This window comes from Falco rusticolus, chromosome 11 (assembly GCF_015220075.1).
Source record: "Falco rusticolus isolate bFalRus1 chromosome 11, bFalRus1.pri, whole genome shotgun sequence".
Classification (NCBI taxonomy): domain Eukaryota; kingdom Metazoa; phylum Chordata; class Aves; order Falconiformes; family Falconidae; genus Falco; species Falco rusticolus.
The window spans coordinates 17,185,787-17,202,199 of NC_051197.1; the positions used below are offsets into that span (position 1 = coordinate 17,185,787).

The following is a 16,413-nucleotide window of genomic DNA, read 5'->3' on the forward strand; positions in this document are numbered from 1 at the left end:
ACTGTGGAGTATGAACCATACATTCCTATACTTCCTCCATCTTAGGTGGCTATAGGAGTAGTTCAAACCTTGATTACTAATAGAGTTTCAGAATGGCAGCATCATTTAGTCTCCATAATGAATTTATTCCAGAAAGAATTTACACATCCACTGTCAGGGTTTACAGTAAGATATTTGTTGCAGCAAGTTGCTTTGGACTTTTCTTAAATCAGAAGGAAAAGTAAGGTATTAAGTATATGAAGATGGCTTATAAAACTATAGTTAGAACAGTGTGGAAGCTTTTATAAAATGTAAAGGGATTTTGTACTTCAGAGGCAAACGTTTTAAAATGTCAGTGGCAATATTCTCTTAAACTGCTGAAATTTTTCTGTGATGTTGACAATTCAGTGTAGCACTGTGTGAATGCCAAGAGATATTGAAAAAATAACTAAGCAAAAATCACACGGAATACAGCTTACTCTATAAACACCATAACAACTAATAAATGTGAATAATCCTTTTGTGTGTGCCCCCCCATCCAAAGAGCATCCCCCTTTTCTTCCCAGTCGATAACTGCTCCTCTGTTCTTTAGGTTTTAGCGCCATCTTCAGCTACTGCATTTCAGTTTGTCCCAACATCCTACAGCGTAGGTAGAGGAAAGCTTCAAACAGAACAAATTGAAATTAAGCTTAAAAACATGTATCTTCATAGGACTGGCTACAGAGACGCTTTGGTGATATGGTATCATAAAGGCATTTTTAAAAAGAGAGAGAGGATCTCATCTTCTGTAACCTACTCTGTTCCTCTTCACAAGGAGCATGATTTGGCCAGTGGAATTCCTTCCTGGTGGAGATCAATAAGTTGGAAAGCTGAGCATGCTACCAAGTCCAAGCTGTTTAGAAGACTTTATATTTATTAAAAATAATGAAATTTAACAGTGCTGGTTTAGTTTTGAATTATATTCCGAACAGCCTTATTAGGTAGTCACTGGGAAGCATTAGGCCAAAATCCCTAATTCTACTGCTTGGTAGGCTGCGCTGTAAGTTCTGTCTGGTGGAAGAAGTTGAAATGTATTCCTATGGATAATATTTGTAATGCATTGCAAATAATTTTATGTTTTCCTACTAAAGATGCTTTTTTTTTTCATTTTGTCACTATCATACTACTTTGTTTAGGTCTGAGACTTAGTTGTTGCCATACAGATTTAACTTGTCCTCTAGTTCATTAGAAGTGAAATTGATTGGCTATGCCAAGTTTTAGGGTTTCTTTCGTTTTCATCAGGTAATACTATTTTTCCATGCTGTTTCTAAGAAAACTGTACATATATAAACAGTGTCAGTTTTATATATATTAGATATAAAATTCGGTAAGCTCAAAAGTGGATTGACCTGTGTTACAGTAGATTTCACTAAGAACTTTTCACATGAAAAATAGGAAAGTAAAAAATGCAATCTTCCTAACGAAGTCAATTTTTCCTTTATTAAGCAGAAAGGAATCTCAACATACTTTACACTCTTGCCCCTCCCAGTCCCTACTACAGCATATATATGGAAGAGTTCTTCATTCATTTTCTTTCTATATCCCTCTGCTTCCAAAGTTACAGATAGTTTGTCTCCAAGAACAGAATCTGTAAAGACAAGTGTTTCTTATAATAAAATCTCTGGATGGAATAGTCAAGGTAAGTACATAAGAAGAAGTGGGGAAGGAAGCCTGTCCTGTTTCATCTTAGAAAATTACTTGCTTGCTTTTGCATATTAGCTATAAAATAACCTGCAGGTATAAGCAAAAAAAAAGTCTTTCTTTTGACAGGTGCCAGTTCACATTTAGTATATACATTCATAAGTTAGGAGGTGCATTTAAACAGTTTAGATTTTAGGTAATGTTGATGTTATAAAGTACTCATGATAGATCAGTGCAAGATTTCTCTAGAGAGCTGTGCTAGAGAAAGCATACAATTGTTGTCCTGGTTAAGCTGCATTTTTGTCTGTGATATGCGACATGTACAAGCTATTCTAAACTCAAAAGTGCAAGGCACTGCAGGTTAATCACTGCTTTGGCCTGGTATCAGTAAGTTTTTCAGGTTGACTCAGGAACTGCACCTCACAGCTGTTTTGAACAGGAACTTGTACTTATACAGGAGAAACAGTCTAAAAAGTTGTCCATGTGATCACTTATTTGTTATTAAATACCTCTTTAAAAAAAATCTATCCTAGCTGCATGGCTTATATCTTGATTAGAAATATTATAAATACTTACTTTATGGTGACTGGGTAAAATATTTACAATTTCTTTCCTGTGCTAATGGAGTTCTTAATGTAACTGTGTTACTACAGTTGAAAATCTGTATTGCTACAGCTGTTTATCCACGTAAAGTGATGTTGTATGGAATATTCTGTTATGCAATGAACAATTAGCTTTTACTTCTTCTGATTGCCAAAAACATATTAGCCTTGGAAATGGCAGTTACTTGTCATAATATTTAAAATGTAATAGAACATTGTTTAATCTAAAACGTATTCTATGGTATAAAGATCCAGCTGTTCCAGTATCACACAAATCCGGATGGCATTTGTTGCTGGTTTTCCAGTGACTTCTTCTGTAAGGGAAAATGAATGATACCAACACTTATTGACTGTTCCTGCTTGTTTTGGCATATAGCCTTTATCAGGGTTATATCAAAGGTATATCAAATGTATCAGGTAAGATCAAATTGTTATTAGTTCTAACCATAAAAGACTGTCCAAGTACTATTTTAATTTAAATGAATAGGTCCTCCTAATAACTCTGTGAAAGCAAGGCTTGAAAAAAATATTTTTTTTCTTTCTTATCATATCTTGTGGTTTTCTGTCCCAAATACATTTAGCAGCTAACCAGATTGAGATGTTTGATACATATACTCGATTTTAAAACTCAGCTCTACTTTGTCTTTGTTCCAGACCTTTGATGAATGTGTGGCAGCTGGAGGTTCAGACTGCGCTCCAGAGAAACTTTGGCTTCAAATTCCATTCTTCTGTGGCCACAGCTCCGAATGCTGGTAGGGAGATAAATGTAGCTGAAGTTGTTAGTCAAGTATATCAGCACTGAAATCTTAACTTAACAAATTTGAATGTATAGCACAGCTGGGGAAATTGATAGGGACTGGACACAGTGAAGCAGCAGTTACTTTAGTAATGCGTTTTCTTTTGAAGATGCATTTTAGTGAAACAGTCTTGCAATTCTTTAAGTAAGCAATACGTTAGCATACTGTATCAGCAGTGCTATCAGGGAAAACAGATGGTTTTAATTTAAAAAATAATTTTTTGTAGATTTGGAGTCTTGAAATTTTTTTCTTATGTCAGGCTACAGTATCTGTCTTTCTGAATGGAGATACTTTGTTCAAGCTCCTAGAGTTTCTGGGGAAAATAAAATAATTGAGATCAAGATAAATTTGTCTTCTTAAACCTTTACCAGACATCTAGTAGTCAATGCTACTTAGTAGAAATGAAAACAAAAGCAAATAGTGTCCATCTGTCAATGCAGCATGTTTTATAACAATGGCACAGACTTTTAAAAACTCTTTAGCAAACTCAAAGAAAAAAGGACATAAATAATTTGAAGGATTCTGAGTGAAGTCAAGGGCAATTATTTGTCAAAGGTGCTGTTCATCCAAACAGAAGGAAAGTAAATGGCCGCTTGGGAGCTCCCCTTCCAGTGCCTGTTGGTCAGACTTATCTACACCTGGGCCCGGTGGAGAAATAGAGAAACAACAAACTATGAATCTGTTTTTTCACCCTGTCTAGAGCTATAAAAAAGGAAAAAAAAAAATTTAGTTTAATTTCGGTCTGTTGTTCAGTAGGGAAATCATCCCCTTAAGTGCAATGACTTTCTAGTTCAGAGTTAGGCTTGTAGAATGCAAAAGGGAAGGTGTGTTCTTACCAGAACCATTTCTGGTATCTAATGTGAAAGTGGAGACTGAGTACTGACATTGAGAAAATGTAAATCTTCCAATAAATGCATTAATAGAGACAGTAACCATATACACACATAGGTGGTTTTGTGGATGAGGTACTAGTCAAAATTTTAGGTAAGAACACAAATGAGAGAAACTAATGGTTATAACTTCAAATGAGTCTTGCCTTGCGTATACAAATGTCCTGTTATGAAGTAATCTCCATCTAGGGACCAAGGATTGTTGGCTGACACCAGAACTTGCTGTAATTGTTCTGTCATTTTAGGAATGTGGGAAGCAGATGGGCTTTGGAACAAGCCAAATACAATCTGATTAATGAATACTTCCTAGTGGGAGTTACTGAAGAGCTTGAAGACTTTATCATGTTATTGGAGGCAGCTTTGCCCCGGTTCTTCAGGGGTGCCACAGAACTATACCGGACAGGTATTTAAATGGTTGATTTCCATGGATTTTTAATCCTCTTATCACTTTTTCTAATGTGGATTCTTTAGACCTAGATGAATAGTTTTGAGTCCCTGCCAGGACTGCCTCTCAGTTGGCTGATGTTCCTGCAGAAGAGTCGAACTCTTTACAAATTTTTGAGGGCAGCCCAAGTATCTTCCTGCCTTACGCAAATTGTAAATTTAAGGCTTGGGGTAAAGGCAGTGGTGCAGGTCTACTACACTTAAAAAATTGTGACAGATATTTATCAGAATATTTCTGAAAGGTCTTGCAGGGGCCTCACTTTTGTAAAACGGCTGCTAGCAGCAGATTTCCATTTCCTCAGAAACCCTGCTGAAATTAACTGTGCTTGATGCAACCTGGCTGGTTGTGCAAAAAGGCCCTGGGATACAAAGGCCCAAGTATGTGCTTCTCTTCCTGGGGTCGTAGTAAGACACCTGTTTTACAGCTAGTAGCTCAGTTTCTAGGAGCTGGCCATGCAATTTATGATGAAGAAAAGGTCCATCTTAGCAGGACTTCTGTCTGCAAACAGAAGGAGAAAAGGGTCTGATGTATAGGGCCTAGATGTGGGCTATAAACAGGTTTATTACAAAGCAACAGATAGCACTTCCTAGGGAAAATGCTGTCATCATTTTGGTCATCTTTGTCTTATGAAAGAAGTCTCTTGCTCTGCAGTTTCAGAATTCTTAACATTTGATACCAGATTAACATCTAAATAATTAATTTTGAAAGACCAATCTTGCTCCAAGTACATTATGTGGACTAATCTTGTTCCTTAAATGAAGTGTTCATTCCCTGGGTTTATTAGAGTAAGGAGGAAGAACTGAAAGAACTGATGCAAAATTCATTAACATTTAGTGAGAGAGACTGCAATTTTCCAACCCCGTATGTTATGTTAATAAATTCTGGATTAAATTCTGTCACTTCTAATGCAGTTCATCAACATGCTGAGAGTATAAAACTCTGTAAATGAAAGGACTGTAAACACTTTTTAATCACGTGAGCTTTAAAGTGAAGTTATTGCTTTCATTTTGCATTTAGGAAAGAAGTCTCATCTTAGGAAAACAACTGAGAAAAAACTTCCCACAAAAGAAACTATTGCCAAGTTACAACAGTCTGAAATCTGGAAAATGGAGAATGAGTTCTATGAATTTGCACTGGAGCAGTTTCAGTTTGTCAGAGCACATGCAGTTCGGGAAAAAGATGGAGAATTGTATATTCTGGCTCAAAACTTTTTCTATGAAAAGATTTACCCTAAATCAAACTAAGAACACTATACTGTTAGATTTATGGACCTAAATCTTTGGTCACATCGTCATCTTAGTCCTCAGCCATGGAAACTAGATTGCTCGTAAACCTTCAAGACGTTTCTTTATAGATCTGAAAAAAGTGGGCTGTGGATCACCTCCAGGGCATTGGATACTGGCTAACTATGTTGGTAATCCAAAAGCAAAGGCTTAATTTCTTTTATCTAACTAATACTTTCAGTGGGAGTTAATATCCTTTACCTGAAGAAACCTACACTTTAATTCGGAAAAATTAATACACAGCAGTTCTAGTTGAAAATATAAACAAACATAAAATGCTTCTGTTGATGCTCTTTTTAATTTTCAGAGCAATACATTTTCATTTATACTTCTGTGAAGAGGAAATCTTTTTTCCCAGCTTTCAACATGGAAATTTTGGTTGTATACAATATGAGTAGTGTTAATAACTGGTTGACATCTGTGCTTTGTTTTTGTGAATCATGTCACATAATATTAATTGGGATGGTTAATCATGTTCTGCTCAGAAATGCTGCTGCTGCTGCTGGAATTGCCCATATTTATATATGTGGTTTTATTAAAAAATGAGAACTAATCGTTAGTGTTAAAACATCATTTCCACATTAATATTGTAAAAAGTTAAAGAATCAGAGCAGTGGGGTTTTTGTTTTGTTTTTTATCCCCACCACCACTGACTGAGGTTGGGAAAACTATGAAGAAAGTTGGTATTTGTCTGCGGTTCTAGTTGATCCTTACACAGTGGTATAAAAATCGTAAATTTCAGTATTGAGTTTCTCCATGGATTCTTTGTAATAATTGTAAACAGAGGTATTGGTGAATCCATATTATGACTCCATTAGTGAGCTGTGGTATGGTTAGGGTTTTCCTACTACTTCGATACTTTTATCTGTAGAATATTTTTACTAAGGTGCTTTATAACGTGTTTTAAAGCATTGCATTTACAAAAGGAATAAAATGCTGTAAATACTGCTTATTTTATGTATTTGGACCAAAAGGTTTAAAGTAACTAGTTTAAAGTGGGTTTTTTTGCACAAGTTCTGTTATGTGTGAAGTGAAAAACATCACATCTACTTCCTGGTTGAGTTAACTGTTGGACATTGCTGAAATGCACTTCAGTGACCTCTCAGACTTCAATACCAGAAAGTTGTCCAGGGATTCTCTTTACAGAAATGCAGTCTTCATCCTTTTATTATGGTAAGAGGACAAGAAGAAAAATGTCATGTGTAGTCTGGTTAAGAAAGATGCAGTGACCTTGATTGACATAGTTGTATTTATGTAACTGCCTTATGTGACTATTGTAAATTTGTGGGTTGCCATTATTAACAATGTGAAACACCTGGTAGATGAAGTAAATTGCAATTTGAGAGCAGATGTTTGGGGCCACTGCATTATAGCAAATGGCAGTGGAGAACTACAGGAATTTGTTTCCTATTGAATTTTCTTTAAGATCTGAGTATTTACACATCTTACACCTGCCTTTTCTTAAAGTGCTTTTCACAAGGTTTGATGGGGGAAGGCACTGAGGAGACAAAGTAAGGAATGGTGGTAAAAGTTTAAATTCCTAAGGGATGATGCTGAAGGCTTAGTTTAAAATTACCAAGTGGAGTTTCTTTAACCAGCTTGTTCTTGTAATGAAAACAAAGGAAATGGAAAATGGTCTGTGAACTGGATGTCTGCAGCCAAAAGCAACAGCTCAATTACAGAGAGGATAATGAGAGTCTATCAAGTACATCTTGTAGTTTTTTTGTTTTCTTAGATTTTTCCCTTTGAATTTTAAAAATAGATCTCTCTTTGTTCTTCCCAAATAATCAGGGAAGTTCCTTCTGATAGCTTACCATTTATATAGCATGAACCATGCATAAGAGTTCCTGTTCTAGTTCTCATCTATTGATGTCATTAATAATGCCAACATGTTTGGGAATAGGATGTGTTAGTTCACACATGAAAACATGTTTCCTAGCTAAAGAAAGGAACAGAGGAGTCATACACAAGAAGTAGCTAACAGAGATCTAAAGATTTCCATAACAAAGCAGTAACTTTTTTGAAATAAAATGAATATTTATAGTCCCAGGAAAGATTATCCACTCAGTGATAGTTTTATGCTGGATTTTATTTTGACTGTGTTGTTTTCCCTCAGAATAATTTGGATCAGTTTACCTCCTTGAATCTCCTTCAAAATTTTCAGAAGAGAAGCTCTAAGAGAGCAGAAGAGTTTACTAAGTGAAAGCATAAAATACTCATCTAAGTAATGAAACAGGTATGTAGGCAAATGCTTCTGTATTGACAAGAAAACAACAGGCAAAACTTCTGATTTCAGTAGGGTCTACAGAAACCTCTTCTATTCTGTAAGCAGTTTTAAAAGTTGTGTTTCTTTTTTTCTTTCCAGGATTTAGAATTTCTTAATTAAGAGTCTTCAGTAACAAAAATAATAGAACAATGCAAATTTTTTTACTTTCAGAAGAGCAATATATTTTTCATACTTCATATAAGAAAACACATTTTATTTAATCAGATATTGCTTCCTGTTCTTTGCTGTGAACTGACAGGGTTGAGACAAATGAGAATTTTAGGAATATTTTTTAAAAATGCTAGCTACAGTTGGAGAGGTATTCATTCTACACGTACTCTGAAAATGTTACTGTCTGTGGAACACAGAAGGAATCAAGACTGTCTACTTTTATATCTAGTGCAACGGTTAAGTCAACTGTGAACTTTTTAGAATCCTTTGAATTCAGAACTCTCAGACTTGGATTTACGAGAAGACAGTTTAGGAAAACTGATTTTTAATAACCTACTCTGTTCATCTTATGTTTGGAAATGGAAACAATCCAAGTTGTTGGTATTAAAAATACTTTACAGTATATAAACAGAATTTATATTGTGTATTTTCCCTTAATTACTTATAGTGAAAAGCAGCAATATATGGATTTTTGTTGTTGCAGGTTGTGTGATCAGTAAACTTACTATGCAGCCTCCTGAACACGGATCTTTTAACTGAAGTCACTGTAGTCTCTGCACAGGAGTAAGTTTGGCTTTTTGCAGGGCTAAGTTGGTTTGAAAGGTGCTGAAATGCTCGTATATATATATGATAGTAGGTTTTGTTACACTGTTCTGTACTTTTTGTACAAAATTAATGCCCAGATTTTGCGCAAACCTGTAGCCCTGTTGAAACTCTTGATGTCAGCATAATGGCACTAGGTCCAGCTGTGCTGGTGACTACATGTCCATAACCACAGCATGCCTGGAGCCCATGCGATACACTGGGCAGTGCTGACAGGAGAGCAACAGTGTTTTTAGCTCCTTCCCGTATTAATTCTGCAGCCATGCAACAAGAATTTCACTCTTATTTTGTTAGTGAGTCTGTAAGCAGACACAAGACTAGGATATGGAATGTCCTAAGTGCACGTTGCCACTTGCTCTCGGTTGATTTTCAAGCAGTCTCTGTTAATGGTACGCTGATCAGGGCTTCATTTTCAAACTGGCATGAGAATGTGTAGCTATACAATATGGGAGAGGAAGAACCAGCCCATCCTGGTTGTTTGAAATGCCTTTTCTGGGTACTCAGTTTTTGTGAAGATACTTCGCTATTTTTACCTTCCAGGAATAAACATTTGCTTATTTATGGTCTCAGAGCAGTTCTATCTTATATCAGGGAAGATTCAGTTATTTTCTGTTACAATTCTGTTAAAAATTTCCATTAAGCTTACCTGGTGTTGCTAAACATGTGTATGACAAAAAGATGTATGGATGACGCTGTCTGAACTGTGCTGCTTAAGCAGTCAGTGGAAAAGCCTGATTCAAGTGCACTGCCAATTTAGCTCTTCAAAGTCTGAGCATATTTTATGACTACTAGAGATTAAACTTAAGGAAACTGTAAGGCTGCTTAGTTGGATGGAAGCTTCCTTTACTGTAAGCCTATGCAACTATGTAACCTTTGCAGCAGTATTTATAGAAAGAGCCCTCTTCCTGAGACTTTTCTGGAACATAATTATAAATGTTCATACACTTGTACTGTCTGATATTTACATCAGCAGCTTTCTGTAGCTTCTGTAAAAAGAGACAGGTTTGTGAGCATTTCTAAAGCAGTACTGAATGTAATTTTGAAAAACATGGATTGTGCTTCATGACTTTTTTTTTTCGTTTTAAACACACACAGAGCTAAATAGTGCCTTTTTTCCTCACAATCCATGTTGAAGATGCTCGCTCCCACTCACCCTCCATAAACTGATTCGTTTGTGCAATACTATTCCAACTTGAAACCATTTTGTCACAGCTGTTTGAGAAATAATCTCCATTTTTCCTTACTATGCTGCCAGCTTTCTGTTGTTGAAGTGTTTCAGTTGATTACCTAATGCAAATGCTATAAAATAAAACACCCAATGGGAAGGGGAAAGAAAAGAAGTTTGGTGTCCTGTCTTAATATTTGCATGTCACATTCACATTAGTTTATTTTTTTTCCCTAGAAGATACTGTTATGCAGTATTGTGAACTTCATTTGCAGCTATTGTGATTTTGGAGGGGAGGGGTGAGCTGGAGCGTAGCTCGTCTGTAATAATTTCATATAGCTATAACCAAATATATTTATAGGCCTTTAGAATTTGCATTGGGCTTTCTGACCAGAAATGTAATAAATTTCCAGAGGGTATACACTGTGCTGAAAGTGTCAATGAAAAGTTCTGAATATTAAAACTGAGATTTGTAAGAATAGAAAACTGGCATTAAAACAGTTCATTGATACATACGTGCTTTCCTGCCTGAGGGAACAAATGACTGGAGTGATTACTGTGGTACTGGGAAATGCTCAGTTACTGCAGTGGTGAGTGTGGTATAAGAACTGGAGTAGAATAGGAATGTCATTTACATTTTACGCAAGCACTTAAAACAAGAAAATTACAGTGGGCATGGGTGTTCCTGATGTGCACCTTAAGCATTGCCCTGTAAACCTGCCTGCCTGCAGGCACTATGGAGCTGGACAGTCATCTGACCCAGCCAAGTTTCTTAACGCAGTAGTTCCTAAATATTTAGTTATCAGCCTTGATGATTAAGAACCATCATGCAGTTACTCAGCAACTTCCACTTGAGGATTTTGATGCTTTTTAAATCCCCCTTTCATTGGAAGTACACTTGTCCTTACTTTCATCAGTGGAAGCGATAGGTGTAGTTGTGCGCAGGAAACAGTCTCTCTGCTTGTATCAGCCAGGGGGAAGTAGAGGAAAAAATTTCCTCTACAAAGGTACAGGACTTCCTAAGGTCACTGTACCTCGTTCTGAAATGATGTAGTAATAAAATGACAGCCAAAACCAGTTACAATACAAAATTTAATAAATATTGTAATGAACAATATTTATTAAATACAATTTAAATAAAATGCTTTATTTAAAATGACAGTAGCTTCTCCTGTGAAAGACAGAAGAACTGTAATATTACAGATGTGTTAAATACCGGTTGAACAATTTTTTTAACTAATGCTGCCATGTGCACGTGTGATTAATCTCATCAGTTAGAATTCATGGGAGGAGAGTGAAAGAAGGGAAAGGTTTTTTTTTTTTTTCAAAGCTACTTATTTTTCCGGTCCTGTATTTTCATTTTATTTATTGTTTGAATCCTTCATTTGATTTCAGTATAATTTCCTTACTTCTTAATAAAATACAAGAAGTTGCTAGTGAATGTCAAAGCAATGTCCAGATGTTTTCTTCAAGCACAAGTCCCCTGCTATGACCTCCCCCTGGCTTCATTACCACATAACGCAGATGTGGTAACTTTCAATAAGAGCTAATTTAAAGGACTAATAATACTCTTTATTAAAAAAAAACTCTACAAAGAACACCTGTGGCCTAAAAATGAAAGCTTTGAGACCTTTCACCTTGTCATAATAACCAACTGCATCCTCATAAAAATGGAAAATACTGTGATAAACATTCTCTGCCCATTTTCTGCATGTTTACAAGGCTGATCCTGAATCCACTCTCAGATTTGCTGCACACAAACATTAACTTCTCATAATAAATATGGCTGTCACAACAATTGCACGAAGAACAGCTACCCATCTTCCTATTGAAAAAAAAAAAATATATATCTCAGAACAAAATAGATTAAAATGGTGACTCATGGGTATTGTGGTTATAGTTCAAGTATACAGGTATTGCATTCCTCTGATGCTTTAAGAAATGGTTCACTGCCATGCTGTATACATACATGTGTTGTTTCATTCTGTTACTGATATGAACTCATTTGTGTTTTTGAACTAAAAAAGCATTGTATTTCAAACATAAATTCAGTATTAATAAGGAAAAACTCTGTTCTATTTTGAAGGAGAAACATACCTAATTTGGTATGATAATTTAAATGCTCTAACTCAACCAGAACTCTGGGTTTGCTGCAGCAGTTACTGGAAAATATTATGAACTGTCTCTTTACCAAAAAAAGAAGAAGAAAAAAAAGAGTAGAAAATAATGGTCTTCTGGCCCTAAAGACATTATTGTCTTGACAAATATTGATTCCCATTTTTAGCACAGAATAGAATTTGGCATCCTTAGTCTCCTTTATTTAGAATTTAATAACTTTTAAAATGTTGCGTGACTTGGAGAATTGGCAAGGGGAAAAGGAATGCTTAACTGTTAGAGACTTGTGCAGTTACAAGCTGGCTTTGTCAAGACTGCCTCGGTGCAGTGTGTAACGAGTGAATATACAGACAAATGGTGGGTAAAGCCGTCGATATGGTAAGAAAGGGTATTTATGCATCTGTGAAGACAGTATGTAAAGAATGCAGAGGGGAGGGCAAGCAGAAATAAAAACCACTGTGTGAGACTGCAATAATTCCTTAAGTTAACATCCGCTGATGGCTATCTTTGGCCTATCTGCTTTGGATCTTCTGTGCCTTCCCTTGACTGACTTAATGAATTCAAATTTGCAGCTGTCAAGGCCAGTGCTGTTGTAAGCAAGGCCCCTACACCGACAAATGAAATGTCTCCTATTTATAACCCCAGACCAAATATCTACTTCCAGCACTTTGCTCCAGTACTACTTACAGCTAAGCTATAGATCTGGAAAAATATGAGGAGGCTCATCTGCTCTGCATTTGAGGTCCTTGCTTCTTGAAGATAAAATAGTCGGCAATTGCATGATAGAAATCAAATCCATGAAGAGTGGGAGAAAGCATCTTACGCTTAGATTATGTGGAACAAAAAATGTGTGCTTTTTTTGGTGTCCATTCAGAATGAGTTCACTGGCTCAGGCAGATTCCAGCCAGACATCTGTTAATACTAAAGGCTACTTCAGAGAGATGGTTGGAAAACTGAGGTTTACTTTTAGCAAAAATTGCCATAAATATTGCTTTTCCACAAAACTTTTCAACCAAGGGTTTGGTTTGGGTTGGTTTTTTTTACTTGAGACAAACTGGGAATTCTTCCCTTAAAAACAGAGCAAAACAGGAAAACACTGGTGCCCCCATCGCCCCAGCAAACGTTCTTTGTCAGTGCCCTTCTCTTTTTTTTTCCCCAAGTGTATGGAAAAATGTGTGAGAGTGTATGACAACTGTTCAGCCTCTCCCTTTTCTCAGCTGGCTCTGTGAGATAGTGTAATAGGTTTCATTCCTTCACAAGCCTTCCAAAGGGCAAGTCTTATCTTGCAGGTATTGTTGTAGGCCATGAGATCACGCTCCAATATGGAGTTTATCAAACTTGGTGTTTACTCAGGATCACCTTTGAGATCCTGGTGGCAATAGAGGTCCCTGTCCTGCATGTCAGTGGTAGTGCTTGCATATTGTGCTGAATTAGTTTGTGCACGCTAGTGACTCTGTGTACAACAGCTTGGATACGTTTATCCAATGTATCTGACAAGTCACTTCATCTAGCAAGGTTATTTAACTTGTGTGGTTTTTTTGTTTTTAAATCTTTGTGCAGGACAAGTACCTGACAAGATGAGAATCAGGCTGCAATCAGCAGGTTTTATTAACTAAAGCTCTGCAGCCAGCTCATGTGTAACTTTGGTTCCATACCCCCTCTTCCCCAACTCACCCATCCAGGAATGTCCTCTCACATATATAGGTGCACATGTGTGTCTACACATAAATTGTCATAGTTCTCATCACTTGATCATACCGAGATAAATGGAGGGTGAATTACAAAGCCAAAAAGATTCAAAGGCAACTTTGGAAGCCAAGTTTGAAAACCTTGTCAGTAGTCAGAGGGAGCAAAGCATGCTCAGGCAGACACTTGAATGCGCTTTCAGAGCCCAGCTTCTTTGTGTATCTGAAATGGCCTCTCAGCATCTGCTGAGCAGTCCAGTTTGGCCTTCAGTCGAGGTTCGAGTACCTAGGAAGCAAATTTAAAAGAGGTTTCTGCAGTGGAAGATCCTAGTATTAAAGGTTATTGCTCCTTTAACAACAGTGTTTTCCAAGACAGTCATGTACCTTGTGACTGAGAGGAGGGAGAAGCCCTGATGTCATGGTTTATCACAGACTTTGAGAGAGTTGTTCAAATTTATTTTGGCATTTTATGTTCTGCTTATGTGCGTTGACTTCAACTCATTCTTTTTCTCATGTTTCTCATATGCACAAAAAATATGTGTTCAAAATCCAGAAGAATGTGCTTTTCTCTATAGCTGCATTGTAGACTCTCCCCCATGCCAATCTCATTTTGTTATCCAAATTCAAATAATGATTGATAAGCACAAGTCTTACTGTCTAGTTCCAAAGATACTGCAGAAGGAAATGGAGATCTGGGTATCGCAGCCATACAGGATATTCTCAAATTTCTAGGAGTCTGTGATATTCCATAGCTAAAAGCAATGCAAACTAAGTGTTGTGATAACAGTATTGGTTGTTTTTTCAAATGGGGAGCCTGAATTTAGCTATTTATGTTAATATGTATTTGTTTAATACATTGTCTATGGGTTGTTTTTTTCAGGTTAAGCAAGTATCAGTAACTTTCTAGGAAAGCAGAATATCTAGTTTTGGTGCCAAAGTATTCACATCCATCAACAGTTTGGCACCTGAGTTTGTAATTGTTGACTTTATTCTTTTAAAGCCACCTAGAAAATTGTTTTCTGTTGTTTCTTGTTATGAAAATACATTTCTAACAATTTTTTTAAAAATTGTTTCGTCTTCATATTCTCTTCCGTAATCACATCTGCAAGAAAAATGTGAGTTAGGAACATTAATCATTTGAGAGTCTTGTGTCTTAAGTCTTTGAAGACAAAGCGCTGCTTCTGCTGACTGTAGACTTTTTGCCCAGGGTGGTTTCCTCTTTCCATATAAATCAAAAAAAAAAACCCCCATACTACTGTTCTTCCCAAATCAGGTGGGGGCAGGGGGAACCCTCAAGGAATAAATAGCTGTTTTTCATGTGATGCTGCTGCTATAAAAAAAAAAAAAGCGCCATCAAAAAAAATCTTAGAAGATTTTTGAGAAACAATGTTTAAGCAACATAAATGAAAAGCAAACCCAAATTCCCCACCTGCCCAAGGCTGGGGCAAAACCCCACCCACATAACTTCAAAAACTGAAGGGATTCCACTCACCGAATGTCCCTTCACATTAGGAGTGTTTCTTAGTGTTCTGTGGATTGGTTTCTAGGCTCCAACTGCCAATACACCAGCTGTCTATAAATGCATCAAATAATAAGATTTATTAGCAACATTTGTTCATGTTTCAAATTCCTGTGAAGAATATGCAGGTGATAGGCAAAAATGGCTGCTGGCTGAACACTTGTCTGGCTGCCTTGAATGGCAGTAGGAAGGTTAGTTGTGGAATATTGGTGTCTGGTTCTAGGAACGATAACTTTCCAGTCTGTCAGATGACATACAGCGTAACTGAGAAGTTTAAGTAACTTCCCCACAGTTACTCATCAGAGACAGATGTTTTACCCTGCACATGTAAAGCAAGTAGACTAGCATAGATGGAGGAGGAGAATTCCTGCATTTTGCTGGCTTCTGTCATCATTATCTATCCAACAGAGAAAAGTCTTTCCATCAGGTAAGAGCTTTCTTTTCCTACTTGGGAGCACTATAGGTGCTTGTTCTTTGTAGATAACTTGGTGTAAGAGCTGCGTTAGTATTATTGCACGTAAATATTTTTATTGGCACATAAACCAATAGTGCTGCAGATCAAAAGGAAGCCTGTGTTGGTAAGCAGTATTGGCATGTGGCTGCCATAATATCTGATTATTACCAGATAGTATTGAATACAGTCCTCTTACCCTTTGCAATGTTTTCATTAGAAAATCTGGTACCGTTATTCTGTATCAGATGTAAGGCACTGAAACACAGGTGGGATTTGTCTGTCCTGAGAAACTGCATCTCCTGATCCTTCCTGCTGCCTCCATGCAGGCTCACCCCTTGCCCAGCTGCAGCGTGGGCCCGCTGGTGCTTCCGCAGGGATGCCCCGTGCAGGGGAGGGAACGGCCCAGCTGCATTCCCATTTCTGCTGGCAGCGAGAACATTGCTGCCAGCTGTTGGGTACAGCAAACAGGAACAGTTTTTAGGAACGAGGTCTTGCCTTGGTGGGTCTGCCTGCTGAGGTGCTTTAATATTGATTTGCGCTGAGATAACAACAAGACTGGGGTTTTCATTGCACTCCTAAGCCAGGAGTGCGGTGCCTGCAAATACAGCAGAGATGTTGGTATAGGTGAATGGCTTACAGCTACGCAAGAATGTTGTGGAGGAGCCAGGAATTCAGCTGAGACCTCCTGAGCCCCTGCAAGAGCTCCTCCTATGTCTCTTCGCTAGTCTTCCTATATAACTTTCTGCCTTGGCATGACTA

General features: G+C 37.2%; 1 protein-coding gene across 2 annotated transcripts in view; it reads left to right on the top strand.

Moving 5' to 3' along the window:
* Positions 1–10,056, top strand: part of HS2ST1 (heparan sulfate 2-O-sulfotransferase 1) — an 81,430-nt gene extending 71,374 nt beyond the window's left edge. The window contains exons 5-8 of one of the 2 annotated variants that reach the window (XR_005106716.1): positions 2,916–3,013; positions 4,194–4,351; positions 5,411–7,912; positions 8,598–10,056. Coding sequence is in view for 1 of the 2 variants with exons in the window: in XM_037404054.1 (XP_037259951.1) it covers positions 2,916–3,013; positions 4,194–4,351; positions 5,411–5,637 (483 nt within the window). In the remaining variant the exon portion in view is untranslated. Of the gene's footprint in view, positions 1–2,915; positions 3,014–4,193; positions 4,352–5,410 lie in introns of both variants that reach the window. The other variant, XM_037404054.1, reaches the window with a different exon arrangement.
* The last annotated feature ends 6,357 nt before the right edge of the window (positions 10,057–16,413 follow it).